This window comes from Punica granatum, chromosome 1 (genome assembly GCF_007655135.1).
Source record: "Punica granatum isolate Tunisia-2019 chromosome 1, ASM765513v2, whole genome shotgun sequence".
Classification (NCBI taxonomy): Eukaryota; Viridiplantae; Streptophyta; class Magnoliopsida; order Myrtales; family Lythraceae; genus Punica; species Punica granatum.
Genome location: NC_045127.1, coordinates 13,282,514 through 13,298,270, shown reverse-complemented (window position 1 = coordinate 13,298,270; position 15,757 = coordinate 13,282,514). Strand labels below are relative to the sequence as shown.

General features: G+C 39.1%; 2 protein-coding genes across 4 annotated transcripts; one reads left to right on the top strand and one right to left on the bottom strand.

Moving 5' to 3' along the window:
- The first annotated feature begins 7,505 nt into the window (after window positions 1–7,505).
- Window positions 7,506–11,283, top strand: LOC116215310 (violaxanthin de-epoxidase, chloroplastic). Of its 3 annotated transcripts, none has more exons than XR_004158444.1 (7): window positions 7,506–7,663; window positions 8,299–8,606; window positions 8,696–8,856; window positions 9,111–9,207; window positions 9,342–9,733; window positions 9,899–10,645; window positions 11,148–11,283. XR_004158444.1 is itself a non-coding variant. In XM_031550981.1 (7 exons), exons 2-6 carry the CDS (start codon window positions 8,328–8,330, stop codon window positions 10,389–10,391), a joined length of 1,422 nt encoding a protein of 473 aa, XP_031406841.1. In that variant the 5' UTR covers window positions 7,506–7,663; window positions 8,299–8,327; the 3' UTR covers window positions 10,392–10,413; window positions 10,500–10,716. The 3 variants fall into 3 exon arrangements, 2 of the variants coding, with proteins under 2 accessions (XP_031406841.1, XP_031406830.1); XM_031550981.1 differs by lacking the exon at window positions 11,148–11,283 and having other exon boundaries at window positions 9,899–10,413; window positions 10,500–10,716; XM_031550970.1 differs by lacking the exon at window positions 11,148–11,283 and having other exon boundaries at window positions 9,899–10,716.
- On the bottom strand, window positions 10,777–14,574 carry LOC116215302 (cation/H(+) antiporter 19). The gene is made up of 3 exons (XM_031550960.1): window positions 14,034–14,574; window positions 12,615–13,616; window positions 10,777–12,409 (listed from the first exon to the last, which is right to left on the bottom strand). The coding sequence occupies exons 1-3, from the start codon at window positions 14,226–14,228 to the stop codon at window positions 11,171–11,173; spliced, it is 2,436 nt and encodes an 811-aa protein (XP_031406820.1). The 5' UTR covers window positions 14,229–14,574; the 3' UTR covers window positions 10,777–11,170.
- Window positions 14,575–15,757: the final 1,183 nt, after the last annotated feature.

Sequence of the window (15,757 nt, the reverse complement as noted above, 5' to 3'; positions counted from 1 at the left end):
TGTGGGATTTACGACAATATTGAAATTTTGCAATTTGCACAAAATTCGAGAAATTGATTTCATCGAAGTAAAGAGACCGTTCTTAACCCGAATAAGGTCAAAGCACTCTCGGCTCTTTCCTCTTGGGAATAGCCGTGGGTTTCCTTGACTTGTTTTGGGTTTCAAGCGTTCTCTTTAACCCAATTTCGACTATTTCTCTCATGCTCAAACGTTAAACACGGTAAATAACATGTATTTAACAAAAGCCGATATCACCATGAGTTTGAAAAGCACATTTAAACATACAAACATGCAAAACATGTTATTTATGGAATCGATAAAACGATACCGGCTCCATGGATGCGAGAAAACATAAAGATTCGAGAAACAATTCAAATTGAGGCAAGGAAACCGGTCTTGACCCAAAAAGGTCAAGAATACACCTCGGTTACCTCTTCAAGAGGTTAATCCGAGAGGTGGCTTGGCTTTTCCGGGTCGATATGGTTTTCTCGACTTTGATTTAAACATTTCCCGACATGCTAGCACATAATACAATGACAAACATGCATGATATAACAATGAAATTGTATAAAAATTAAAACTTGAAAGTGAAAATATGCATAAAACCCCTTATAACCCCCCCCCCCCCCCCATAAACACAACAAAAAAGTAAAAGTCCTAGCTCCTCTAAGTTGGGAATAGTCATACTAGTCCTGAGATGCGGGATGAGACTGCAAAAAGTCGGGTTGGACCGTTGGTAAGTCGGGTTTGGACTGTTTTGGCTTGAACAAACCCGAATGGCATAGACAGGCCCGGATGGGCAGTGCTGTGACCCGACTGGGCACCTGGTAAAGAGCAGGCCAGTTCGGTTCATTCCGACCTATTTTATGGCCGGTTCAGCCCGGTTTTGGACAGCCAAGGGATCCTCCTAGGTGGTGGTGGTGGTGGTCGTTTTGTTCCAGACTCGTCAACTTGACCCGTATGGCCCTGCAAAAATAACAGAAAATAGAGCACGTCCTAGAAACAGACTCGACTGGACAATATTCGGGTCGGACGTCACCATGGTGTCTCCCGATGAAATTTTAAGGCAAGGTCAACGACTACCGACTCCTAACTCACCTCCAGAGGTGATTGTGGTGGTCGTTTTGCGAAAAGAGTCTCAAATCGACCAAATCTACAAGAAAACCGTAAGAACAGTCAGAAAAACTGACCCGACTGGGTAGTCGGGCTGTTTCTTCTTGCTAGGCTAAAACCGAAGGGTTTTTCTTGGATTTCTCGACTCCTTGACACCCTAGGGTTATGTGGGGAGGTGTTTGATGGGTTTTGACAACTCAAACCGACCCGGAAGGCCTTGAAACCCGGGTTGCCATTTTTAACCCGAAAAGACCGTTTTTCTGGTTTGGTTCTGTGATGGCTGTTCCAATGGGTTGAAGGCTTCAAATTTAAAATATAAGCTCGGAAATGGATAGAGGGGGTCGAAAACGTGTGGGATATGAAGTTTGGTGAAGTTTGGATTTAAGCCGGGCTGGTAAATACCATGATTCTGACGTAAGTCTTTGGTGTTTTGCTTGGTTTATGCTTGGGTTCTTGCTTGCTAGAGTTTGCTGAAGCTAAAGGGGAGTTGAGAGCTTCTTGAAGAGTGAGGAATGCTAGAGAGATGATGTGTGGTGAGTTGTGATTAGCTTAATGACATAAAGGGTATATATATGCTAAGCTTAATTGCAATTAAGTGAAGAAAAGTGCCATTAACCTCTTGGATTAGGCATGAGGGGTAGCTTAGGGAAAAATGAAGATCAATCTTCATCCATTGCATTAATGGAGAAGAGATGGAAGCATTAATGAGCATTGATGAGGATGAAGTATTGTCTTCAAATTGTAGGCTTGATATTTTCATGGAAGAGAAGACAACTTCCGTGGAGAAGAAGCCAAAGGAGATGGGGCGGTCAAGAGGGAGTCACGGTTGATCATGGAGGAGCCGTGGGCCCCACGGCCTTGAGGGAAAGTTCGGGTCTTGATTGATCGCGCATTTGAGGTTCGTGGCTCCGACGAACGTTGAATTGTCAATGTGCACGCAAAAACGGTTCAAATGAGCCTAAGATTGTCTATTTTGCCCAAAAGAATTTTCGTGTGGTTTTTGGGCTTGGAAGCCGGTTTTGCTCGTTTTAGGCGATCAGAGCAAAGTTAGCTGTTTCTGAATGCGCATCTTGTGTCTGCATTCCGAATTGGTCATTTTGACGTGCATTGTCAATCAGACTGAATAATCGACCCTTAAGCCGATATTGCAAATGTGAAGCCATAGACGTCCTAGGAGTCTGAAGCCGGATTTCTCAGAATACTTTCTAAGTTGCTTGGATGATTCGGAGATCGCTGCGATATTTGTTCGTTGAGAACAGACTCCGAAGGATTGAAAAAGTGCATCTGAAACCCTAAAAACATTGTTCTGAGGCCTAGTTGGGTTGTGAGATTCCGCCTGAGGATTTCACATTGAGCGTTGGGATAAGCAGCACTAGGTTGGCCAACCATCTGGCGTCAAGTTTTCGTAAAAAGGACATCCGGTTATGAATTTCCGTTAAAAATAGCATTTTCTGCCATTCGGGAAATTGGAAGGGATATTGCAGTCTGATTTGCCAAATTGCGTATGTCCGCTATAGTTTTTGGGGCAATGCATGACTAACTTGGTTTGCCAATGTTTTGTTAGACCAATCTCCGGATATGGTTTTCCGTTAAAAGGTATATTTGTTCTGCCGCTCGGGAGTCATTCGAGGAGTCTGTGTGACTTCCGATGAGCAATCTGAAGTAATGCTCATGCTCTGTATAATTGTGGGACATTACTATGTCTGACATTTGGTATTAACCTTTATCTGAGAAACCGGCATTTTTTTACTTCCACTAAAAAGTTGTCTGTATACAGAAAGTTATTATATATAGAGCAGATGATCTGCAAAATGCATTTGAAGACACTTTTCATCTGTTTGGCACTGATATGGATTTTTGGAATCCAATATTAGCTATCTTCCGATGGTCAAGTGAACTATCGAAAAATATGGTTGTCCGTAGTGTATTTTGAAAATGCCGATTTGGATGCCGTTTGGGCTCCCTATTTACTCTGTATGTCGCTGGATGATTCTGTATATTCTTCTGTCATGCGCTTGAATCATCTGCCTATCTCTGTTAACTTGAGAATGAATAGTAATTTGCTGCTCTGTCGAACCCTTTTATGCGTGGATGCTCAAGTCGTAGTCTGAATTGTTGTTAATAGATATCGCCTAAACTGGTGAGCCAAAATGGGGTGCTGACAATTTTCTAATCTATTCAATTTGGAAGGGCATATCTTTGACAATATATGCAAAATTTATCTTTATTTGTAGAAAGTGCACTTTGTTTCAATTGCTTTCTTATTTTTCTATGAAATGTGAATCGATTGGATTAAAACTGTAGATTCAAATTTTGTCAATTTCCTTTCTTAATATAATTAATTTTTTTTTGTTATTGTTCCTTGCTATACAATTATAACTGGAAAATTATATCGATTAATAGCACTTCACAATACTTCGCGATTAAATAATTACCAAAAATTGTTTTCCTTATTATATATCAATCTATTTATTTTAATTTATTACGGGCATTCGTTATAGTGCACAATTTCTATTTATATTGTAGAAAGTGCATATGTTAATATTTTTTTTGTGTGGAAAGTCCATATGTTTATATTGTAGTAAGTGTATTTAATTTTCATTTGTCACCGATATGCGGAATTTATGTAAGTTCCCTTTCTAGGCAGTAAGGCTTGAGGTCCTACAAAACTTGTAATAAATGTTAATAGTCTTACATCTCATTAATAATAAAAAGTTTCTCAAAACATGTTGTAACTTGGGATATATATTTCACAAATATCTATCGAAAAACATGGTGGAAAGTATGTAGGATATTCAAGCAAGTAACAATGAACAACTTAATACTAGCTAAGATATTGTCTTATATATGCAAAGAAGCTGTAATATATCATATACTCTGACCTACACTCAAAATAATGTACTATGGCTTCAACTATAAAACTTGAGCTTTGAAATCAATTCTTTAATCTTCTAGAACATCCAAAGAGTGTCTTCCTGCATCATCCAATCCTTGAACATCAGGTAACCTATCAAGAAGAGAGAATATTATTATTAGTAAAATATATATGTAATATGTGCTACGTTGCAAATCATCAAAAAGAACAAAAAAAATAATAATTTAATCAATGATTAAAATTGACTGAAATATACTTACATAAACTAAATAATTGAATCTAAAAGTTTGTTGAAATTAGTGAGAACTCACTTATTTAGGTACTTCATAGCAAAAACCATTAATCAGAGTCAAAAAATAAAAATAAGAAAATTAGATATAATATGAAATTATGATATAATGTAAGTTTATTTATAGTTTGAGCCTTTGTATATATAGTTGAGTTTTCAATTGTAAGGTGGGCATTTATTATTAATGCATTTAATGTTCGTTTTTAATCGATCATATAATTATTTTCCTTTTTTTTCCTAATCTATTCAAATCGGAAGGCGGCAATTTATTATATGTTTCTTTTTTATTCATCCAATAATTTTTCGATTATAGTTTTTCTTTCTTAATTTATAACACTTTGTCATTTAATGATTAATTACTTAATATTTAATTTTTTTATTTGACCAGAAATTATTTTCCTTTTATTTTCAAATTTATTCAATTTGGAAGGTGAACATCTAATTTTGGTTTCTTTATTTTTTATAAGACAGTCAATTATTGTTTCCCTTAAAAGAGTAAAATATGCTTTTATTTTCTTTTCAATTCCTTTCTTATATTTTAGCAAATGGGCAAATTGGAATTGGTTGATTATCTTTCTTAATTAATAGCACTTTGTCATTTAATGATAAATTACTTACTATTTCCTTTTTATATTTGACCGAAAACTATTTTCTTTTTATTTTCAAATATATTCAATTTGGAAGACAAGCATTTATTTTTTAGTTTCTTTATTTTTTATAAGGCAGTCAATTATTGTTTCCTTTAAAAGAGTAAATTATGCTTTTAAGAGAGGTACATTTCTTATGCACCCATTTTACATTTATTATGCACCCATTTTATATACCCAAGTTACTGAAAGAGAGGTATATTTCTCAAACACTCATTTTAATTGTAATTAGTTTCTTTTATTGCATTTATTATGCACCCATTTTTATTGCATTTATGATGTGCCCATATTATACACCCTAGTGAATTTTGCTAGTATAAAGATTATAATTTTTAGAAATAACAATCTTCAATAACTTTTTTTACAAATTAGCGTAAGTTAATTATTATAATAATAATTTAAAACTAATTGTTTAAATTAATATGGATCATATATTTGAGTTAATTATTAATTAGATTTGTCACATATGTTTAGTAATTAGACTAAATTTTTTTCCTTTTTTAATTAATATGGATCATAAATTTAAGTTTTATTTTTTATTATATTTATGAGCTAAAGTCCATGGAGCTATTTCATAATTTTTATCTTTTGCAGGATCACAATTTTTTCTGTAAGTTCTTAACATGTTCAATTAATTTTCTTGTAGTTATATCGTTAACGTATACGATCATTTTAACACGTTTATATATAATTTCTTATGACAATTATTTTAATTTTTTGAGTACATATTTGCTTCTTAACACAATTAAATATTTTCAATGATTAATTTTAATTTTTATACAAGCAATATTAATTAATAAAATCAGACTAATCATGAATGATTCAATAAATATTTTGCAATTGTCTCAATTAGTATGCATTGGATATATTTAATTAATCGCTTGTATTAGACAGATTCTTATATCAATACTCTTAGAAACTTGACAATACATTTTCTTAATGTAAAGTTTCATTCATCCTTATTTCCAGTATTTAATTTTTATTTTACAATTATTTTAAGTTCATACATAATAATAACAATCTTATAATAGAAATTAGGTCAACATTCAAATAAATACTTATTGTTAGTGTATTAAATTGTTACTTATTTTTTGAAGTTGGTGTTTCTAATAAGTCGAGGAGATATTAATTTTTAATAAAACGGATTTAACATGATTGAATCAAGTCTCTTAACCTTTTTACTAAATTATTTTAATATTTTTGTTTCATTAATGATAAGTCATTTATTGTTACGAGAGTCAATTTTAGTTATATACTAGTCATCTAACCTGCGGTTGCACAAACTTCTTTTGTGGTTTTTATTTTATGTTGATATTATTGTATTTGCAAATTTTATAATGACAAAAAAATTTAAAAAAAATCTTCTCGAAAATATTTAATATATAAATATATATTGTGGAAATTGGGAAAAAATTAATTGTAAAAATGTGAAAAGATCTAGGTATACATTAATGTATAACGCGAAGCGCCCATCATCCAAGAGTTGAGGGTTGCGAACGAAATCTCTTCATCAATCGAATGTAGAGCTCTCGTGAGAGAAATCTAAATTATAAAACATATAGACAGATATATAAATATGGATGGCAAAATCACGGCAGGACCAATTCTTAATTTCATCAACTCACGAAACCAAAAGAAACAAAAAACAAAAAAGGGAGAAAACAAATAAACATCTTGATTTTCACCGAAACGGAGCTCGAACATTAATGGCAACAGTCTAAAAGTAGTCCAAATGCAAGGGAAAATTCTTCGATCACTTAAGACTCCAACTCTATTTTGTCTTTTTAAACTTGTAGTCGACTGTTTGAAGAGTATATTTTTTGAAATACAACACAAATGGACTGAAATATAACGCGAGGGCGACACGCTTTGAAAAGGCAAAATAGGGCTAGTGGTCCAGCCACTTGACCAAAGAATTTCCCCAAATGCAATAAGAACTAGGGATGATCGGTTCCGAGTACCTTATACTTTTCATGATATCCAGACCCTACCCTGTAAGGGATAAGTTCAAGATTTTGGAATCGGACCCTACCCTGTTGAATCTTGGAATCGGAACCTACTCGGAGCTTGTATTATACCACAGGTTCTAGATACCCTGTTGGAACCTGTAAATTTTTTTCTTTCGCTAAATAAAACCGAATATGTTACATACATAATTAGTAATCAAGCCAAATAGAATATCAACAAAATTTAGATTAATCCACAACAATAAAAAAATAATATGTTTCATCAATCCAATGACAAAATTAAACATCCATAATACGATTTCACACAACAAAGTGCCTTTATTCTGATTTATTAGAAGAAACGATAACTTTACTCTTTCCTCTCTATTTTTTTAATAAATAACCGATTCCGGATACCCTATAAATAGGAACCGAAATCGGTTTTCACCGGTTTCTGATTTTAATACCCGTAACCTATCATATTTTCAATACGAACTACCCGGATCCAACCCTAATGGGTAGGTTCCGACCGATTTCAGGTATATTCGATACCCATGCACAGCCCTAATAAGAACTAAAGAGGATGAGATACGTCGAGGGCTTTATTTCCACTCGATCCCCCTTATCTTATTTTTGTTCGCGCCCCTCCATGAACCCCACATTCCAAGTTGGCGCCTTTTTCTCTTTCTTCTGCCCTCTGTTCATCTCCCTCCATCCCAAATCCTCCTTTCTTCACCTGACATGAGAACCGGACTCACCCTCCATTTCTGTTCTGCACCCACTTGACTCCGAGGTTTGGTCTCCATTAATTTTCCATCAACGGTGAATTTTTATGTCAGAAATGATGAGTTTCACTTGTTTCTTGAATTGCGTCTGGTGTCTGTCTCATTTCTCTTATCGTGTGTAACTTGTTCTGTTGTTGGGTGCTGTGAGCTGTAAAACATCTCTGCAAATTAGGCCGAGATTGGGAGGTGGGAAATGATTGCTTAATGTGTGTGAGCCTCTTTTCTTATTGATTCTGATTAGGTTGTTTGTTATGCATCAAATTGTAGTAAAGAGACTGAATTTCTACCATCTGAAGTCTTTGAGCTAAGACCTGTGTTTCGAGGTTGGATTCAATGCAGCCTGTTGCGAATGTCGGGTGAATACTCTTATGGGTTGGGGTAGACACTAAGGGGGCTAAGCACGGAAATTGCACCTAATTCTTGAAATTTTGTTTTTATTTTTATGATAGAAACCTCTTTGCATTGATTGCTTGCCCTCAAACTTTTCACAGAATTGTGCTTTCTGATTTCTTCCCGCTGTTGAGAATTTGTTTCTCTACGTTAGTATGGTTGAGTCTTTAGGGGGTCGCTGTATCTTAGCTATGTTCATGAGTTTTTATTTGCAAAGTGTGACGACTAAGCTAATCTTGTGAAATGTTCTCAGCTGCAATTTGAGCTCAGGAAACTGAAAGCATGGCATTATCCATGCGATCTTTCTGTTTTTCCCCTGATGAGAGTATTGGCATATCGCCCATCGGGGTGAGAGTTTCGATACACAGAATGCTTCAAAGGAAAAGCAGCACATATGTAGCAGAAATGCAGTCTAGATTTATGATCCCGAGACAATCCCGACTGGTGAGATTCCGTGACAGGAGTTCTGCTTCCCCATTAAGCTATCCTCGTTCGCTGTCTGTGCGGAGGAAAATGAAAATAATCTTTTCAATGCAAAGAACAAGGTCAAGTATACCAAAGGTAATAACTGCACTGGATCTTGTATGGATAAGTTTTGCTTGAATCATAAGATTTTCATGTTATTTTATTACCATTTATTTCCTTTTAAGGTACCTGCACTTTTTGGAGAAGTACAAAATGTGCTGAAAGGATGGAGCCAATCTCACGCAATTAAGTTAGCTACTTTAGTTGCATGCTTGTTCTTGATAATTCCATCCGCCGACGCTGTTGATGCCCTCAAAACTTGTGCTTGCTTACTCAAGGAGTGCAGGTATTGCTATTCCCTTCCAATAGTTCCAACAGTATCCGGCTAGCTTAATCCTACGGAACATCATTTACATTGCACAATAAATTCTTTTCCTGTCCGTTGCCTGAATTTGTCAATCGATAAACTAGTTTTTCATGAATCACGTGTAACATTTTCTTTCCTGGCAATTTTGCCTCATTACATTTAATTTTGGCTCCGAATCATAGTTAAAAATTCTGGAGTTGTGCCTTATCTGATAAGCTTAATATAATTTACAGGGTGGAACTTGCCAAATGCATTGCAAACCCCGGATGTGCTGCAAGCGTTGCTTGTCTTCAGACATGCAATAACCGTCCTGATGAGACAGAGTGCCAGGTTGTTCCATTTTTCTTTTACTTCTTTCAGACTTTCATGGACTCACCTATTTTTAACTTGAGAGGAAATTATACTATTAGAAAGGTTCTTCCTACGCTTCTGAAAAGGCTTTCCTTCCTCATTTACCATTTTAGATTAAATGCGGAGATCTCTTTGAGAACAGCACTGTGGATGAGTTCAATGAGTGCGCCGTTTCACGAAAGAAGTGCGTTCCTCGGAAAGCTGATGTTGGAGAGTTTCCCGTACCTGATCCTGCAATTGTTGTTAAGAGCTTCAACATCAATGATTTCAGCGGGAAGTGGTTCATTTCTAGTGGGTTGAATCCGACCTTCGACACATTCGATTGCCAATTGCATGAATTTCATGTGGAATCGGGCAAGCTCATTGGAAATTTGTCCTGGAGGATACGAACGCCTGATGGTGGGTTTTTCACTCGATCAGCTGTGCAAAGATTTGTTCAAACTCCGCAACAACCTGGGTTATTAGAAAATCATGATAATGAGTATCTCCATTATCAAGATGACTGGTAAAATCTCAGAGATCCCCCTCATAGTGATGTCTTTTTTGTTACTGAAAATAATTGGCAACGACATTAAATTTTCATATCCTGGAGTTCTGTACCCTGTCAAATTGGAAATTGTTTTTTCAAATTGACATTAGAAAGTTATTCTTGGATGAAAAATCATGGCAGGTATATCTTGTCAGCAAAGACAGAGAACAAGCCCGACGATTACATATTTGTTTACTATCGGGGAAGGAATGATGCATGGGATGGATATGGTGGTGCCGTTGTATACACAAGAAGCAAGGTTTTGCCGGAGAGCATAGTTCCTGAGCTTGAAAGGGCTGCAAAGAGTGTGGGGAGAGATTTTGGAAAGTTCATCAGAACAGACAACTCTTGTGGACCTGAGCCTCCTCTGGTGGAGAGGCTTGAGAGGACGGTGGAGGAAGGGGAGAGAACAATCGTGAGGGAGGTGGAAGAGATTGAGGAAGAGGTCGGGAAAACTGAGACGACCCTGCTACAGAGGCTGATGGAAGGGTTTAAGGAGCTCCAACTGGACGAGGAGAACTTCTTGAAAGGGCTTAGTAAGGAAGAGATGGAACTATTGGACCAGTTGAAGATGGAAGCGACCGAGGTCGAAAAGCTGTTTGGCCGAGCACTGCCAATTAGGAAGCTCAGATAGACTTGAGAAAATAATTTTGAGGGTTGATCATTATCCGGGTTCTGATTTGATTCATGATGTATAGCTGTTTCAATCTCCCTCAGTCAATTCAATCATATTCTTTTACAGGTACATATAATTGTGATCTCTCTGAGTCTAAAGATTGCAGCAGAGGAAAGGTTGATTGCGTTAAGTAGCTGGAGATGCAGAAGTCAAAGAGAGGTGCTAGATGTTCTTCAAAACCAACATTACCAGGTGCTCCAAGATGTAACCAGGTGATATACATTGATGTAGTCGCTCGAACATGTGACCAGTTTATATGAAATATGAAATCTTCTCACCTGCATCTGTTGATTTTCTAATTTCATATGTGCTTATGAATTTTGTGCATGAAATGTGCCAAAGATTCATAAGCATGTAAAAACATGCTCGAAATGATTGACTATAAACATATTGGTTACAGTTGAAAAATTGAATTCTGTAGGAAAGCTTCTGAATGTGTTCTATAACTTAAGCAAGGCACAATCCCCACATACACTATTACACCTCCACTTTCTCCTCCTCAGTCCTATCATTCTCCTCCTCTTGAACCCGAACACAATAGAATCTATATGACTTGGCTTTTATGCTTTTCGAATAAAAACTGCTTTGCACTGGTTATTAGTGCTCCTTGTGTTGGGTTAGCGACGAAGCATTCCTCATCCTGGAACAGGGCACCTTCATTATTCCAATCTTAAAGCCTTATCTTCCATTCTATCTAAGCTTGTAATATTACAGATAACAACACTGGATGTGAATTCTTAAACCATGTTGTGGGTGTGGGGCGAATGTGAAGCTACCGGTGTGTCTGGGACATCATAGACCTCTGCGTTGTCCCGTTCCTCCACCAGTGGGTGGAGGTTGGCAGCGGGGTTGTACTGCTGGATGACAAGGACTGAGGCGGTGGTGGAGAAATCTGACGAGGCCAGGTAGCTCCCAACTGGACCCAGCTCCGGGCAGTCGCTGCGGGCCCTTTCCACAAGCACTGGGGCAGTTGAGGGGCTCCTCCCAACTATGAAGAGGTTGCACTTGCTCATTGACTTGAGGGCAGCAAGTATGTCGTCCTTGCTTCCAACAACCCTGTCCTCGCATACGATAGACTCATTCTTACTAGAAGCAAGCTCCGAGAAGATGGCCTCGTCGTTGTTGAGGCTGTCATCTGGGAGAATGTCATTGTTGCTGTTCTGTCTCTGGGCTACAATCCCAGTCCCAGAGGTGACAATGAACTTCATGACATTGAGCATTATTCCCGGGTGCTCAGCCATGCGAACACCATAGGCCAGGGCCTCTCGGTCATCACTACCACCAAAGAACGGGACAACAATCGCGTATGAGACATCGCTGGCGGAGACCTGGGTCGTCCCGCCAAGGCCACGATCCACAATGATCCCAACTGAACAAGGGGCATAACGCAGGACTCGCTGATTGACGAACTGGAATGCATGGCCCAAGGACTCCATTGTCCCATCAAGCCGCTGGTGCTTGTGGAATGGAAGGAGGATTATGGCAGTCCGCTTCTGGTGGGCACTTGTGCAGATATCTTCATGAATCGTGCTCAGGGCGGAGATGGCGGTCATGGGCCGGACAGTGACTGCACTCAGCTGTTGGTAGGCCTCAAACGCGATGACCATCTGATCTTGATCATCTCGGATCTTGTTCCAGAATGGGAGCCCATTTCGCCGAGCCTTGTGGACCATGGAGATAGCTGAGGACCGCTCCGACAGTTCCATCAGGTGCATGGCATAGACACACAGGCGACCCTTTCTGCGGGTCCCACGGGATGATTCAATCAGGTTGATCATGGTGGGGATGTTCCTGGTGCTGTGGAAGGCTAAGAGCATGCGCAGCTCAGTTTCAAGGTCCTTGCGCTGGATCGTCTTGTGCTTGTAGGACGCCCCTCTACGAGCCGGCTTATAGACAGCCATGACTATGGGGGTCGTGATGAAGGTGGTAACGAGAGCCATGAGGACTAGGACTGCAAATGTCTGGTCATTTAAGACCTGAAAAACCCAGAAGCAAAAGCAATTATTTGTTTGCTGCTAGGAAAACCATAAATTATAACTCGAATAAAAGAATAACATTATAAATTATAATTCAAATGAATAAAACAATAGCATTAGGTTTTTCTTGCTAACGAATAAAAGAAGCATTAGCATTAAGTCGATTGACTGAAAACTCCTTGTATTCTTAAAAAATGAACATTACCTTTCTGTCCTTGCCAATGTTGAGGACAATGAGCTCCACAAGCCCCTTGGTGTTCATCAGGAACCCCAGGGCAAGTGACTCCTTGAAGGGCACTTTGCAGAGCAGAGAAACCAATAACGTCCCTACAATCTTCCCGAAACAGGCGGTGAAGATCACGAGCACGAGAAGTCCCCAGGACTGGGCCCCGCTGATGGTGGCGACGTTGGTTTTGAGCCCACTGGACACGAAGTAGAGCGGGAGAAAGAGGCCTGAGACGATGTCCTCAATCTTCTCGATGAGGACCCCTGCAAATGGCCCGTCCTTTGGGACGATAATCCCAACCACGAATGCTCCGAAGAGGGCGTGGATGCCGATGGTGTCGGTCACAAACCCGCAGGCGAGCACAAGGGAGAGGGTGATGCAGATGTAGAGCTCTTTGACCGGCTCACCTTCAGGAGATCGCCTGGCCATGAGGGCCAGGGCAGGCTTGAGGACCACGACGGCAAAGATAACGAACCCGGCCCCGCAGAGGAGGACCCAAAGAGAGACGAGTGGGGAGGTGTTGGAGCCAGACAGGGCGATGGCCAGGGCCAACAGGATCCATGCAGCCACATCGTTGACCGCCGCCGCCGACATGGCGATGCGGCCCACGTCGGTGGTGAGGAGCTTGAGCTCAGCCAGGATACGTGCGAGGACGGGGAACGCAGTGATGGACAGGGCCACGCCCATGAAGACGAGGAAGGGACCCTGGCTGACCCCCTTGGAGATAGTGGACCGCAGGACCACCGAGGTCCCAATTCCGAGGATAAAGGGGAGGCTTATCCCTGCGAGTGCTATACCGAGGGCCTTCTTCCCGGTCCGACGGATGGCCCGAATGTCAAGCTCGAGGCCCACTAGGAACAGGAAGAAGAGCAGCCCTATGTTGGCTATGGTGTCCAGGACGGTCATGCTCCTTGATGGAAACACCGTGTGCAGGAACTTCTCACTCCTCCCTAACGCTGATGGCCCTAAAAGAATTCCTCCCTGTAAACAAAAATAAAAATAAAAAGAAATCATCAAAATTATATGAAATTAATTGATGAGCTTCCATTCCTAAATCAATAAAACAAGATCCACCTTGCTTGACAGAAATGGTTTCTTCGTATATATGAATCTTCGAATGATTCTACATACGAAATGCGTAATCCTCTCTGGATGGGCAAGGAGCTTCGGTAGGAAGCATTGACAATCTTTGATTAATTTGATGCGAAACGCCTAATTCTATTTGAATGAGGAAAAGATACATGCTAGATGCATGCCTAAGAATGGATGGTTCGTGCAACGAGCGATGACGGCCTCCAAATTTGATAGTACCATGTTAATATTCACCGGAGTAAATCCTTTGTAATCATGAAAGGATTGATTGATACAAGTAACGCGGGTGAAGAACGGGCAACTTACAATGATCTCCGCGATCACTCGGGGCTGCCTGAGGGGCCGGAGGAGGAAGGCAAGCGACCTCGTGAAAACGACCACCAGGCATATCTGGAGGATGACGAGAGGGAGGGCATAGTCGAGGGGGCTGTCTCCCTGGAATGACCCGTTCGAGGTCGCCTTCATCGCCGCGGGGCATACTTTCGTCTCGTTCGTGGCCATGATTCATCAACCGATCATGCAAAAAAATAAACCAACTGATCACGCGGTTGGGGCCTCACGGCAAGTCCGTCTCGCCTGTCTCCGGATGGTATCACCGAGAAGCCACCGCCACCGCACAAACTGAAAAGAGATCTCGGGAGGTTAGAAAAGTAATAGCCGGGTGCTGCCACCACCCATCTAATTAGTCGTCCTCGTGGAGTATTATTATTATACAATGCGCGATTAATGGGGTTTGTGTGGAAGTTCTTTGAGGGGACAGAGATCGAACGAAGAACAACAGTTTGTCCGGGGCAAGAGACAACTGCTGTTTTCAGGAAATCTTTCTTCTGTTATGAATCAAAGTCCAAAGAAAAGGCCAAGTAGACAAGGCAGAATGCATGGCCTATTTATAGCATTAATTTGTTCTACAGTTTTTCAATAGAAAAATTGCACCATATATCACAATATTTATATGTTGTCTTAGTTTTATCGTCGATATTTTTTAAGTATCCTAACATTAATAGTTTGGTGTCAAATCTATCCCGCCGTAAACATTCTATCAAATTTTAATGGAAATGCTGACGTGGCGCGTTAATTGCTTGACAACGTTGACGCGAAGAGTATGTGAATCCCAATACAAGAAAAAAAAAACACTATGTTCCCAACCTTTTGATATTTTCTCAATTTTATCCCAACCTTTTTATTTTTTCTCAATTTTATCCTAATCTTTTCATAATTTCTCAAATTTATCCCAATCTTTTGGGATAATATTGAGAAAACAGTAAAAGATTGGGATAAACTAAGAAACCATCAAAATATTGGGATAAAATTGAGAAAACATCAAAAGGTTGGGATAAAACTAAGAAATAACAAAAAGATTAAGATATATAGTATAATTTTTCCCTTATATCGGGACCCACACAATCTCCACGTTAGCTCCATCAAGCAATTAACGGGTCACGTCAGCATTTCCGTAAAAATTGGATGCGACTTTTATGGTGGGATAGATTGGAAATCAAACAATTAACGTTATGATACCTAAAAAATAAATCGACATTGGGATAAAACTAAGGTAACATGTAAATGTTGAGATATATGACGCTGTTTTCCCATTTTCAAATCAAAACTCAAAATAAAATTAGTATACCAATTTTTACAACAATTTTATCTATTTTAGTTCATTAAATTTTTTTTTTACATAAACCCTGACAATCAGAAACCTTTTTGGCTCCAACTAATTCAAGATCGAGCCTCGGTGAAGAATTTTCTCCATTCATCAAACTCAAACTCCAAATCTTATATAAGGGGAACACACGCAAAACTGTTTCAACTAACCAACGCTAGCTGATTCATTTAAATTAGAAGTATTCCTCGCCATTTTTCTTTTTTCTTTTTTCTTTTTTTTTTTCGTTGTGAAGATTCCTGCCTCTTTTACAGAGGCTAGGTTGATTGGGGATTTTTTTTCCCCCTACAAAATGGAATTAGGAGGAATTAAACTGATCTAAATTAGATGCAAGTCAAAAGAAAAAACGCAAAGAAAATTTTCCACT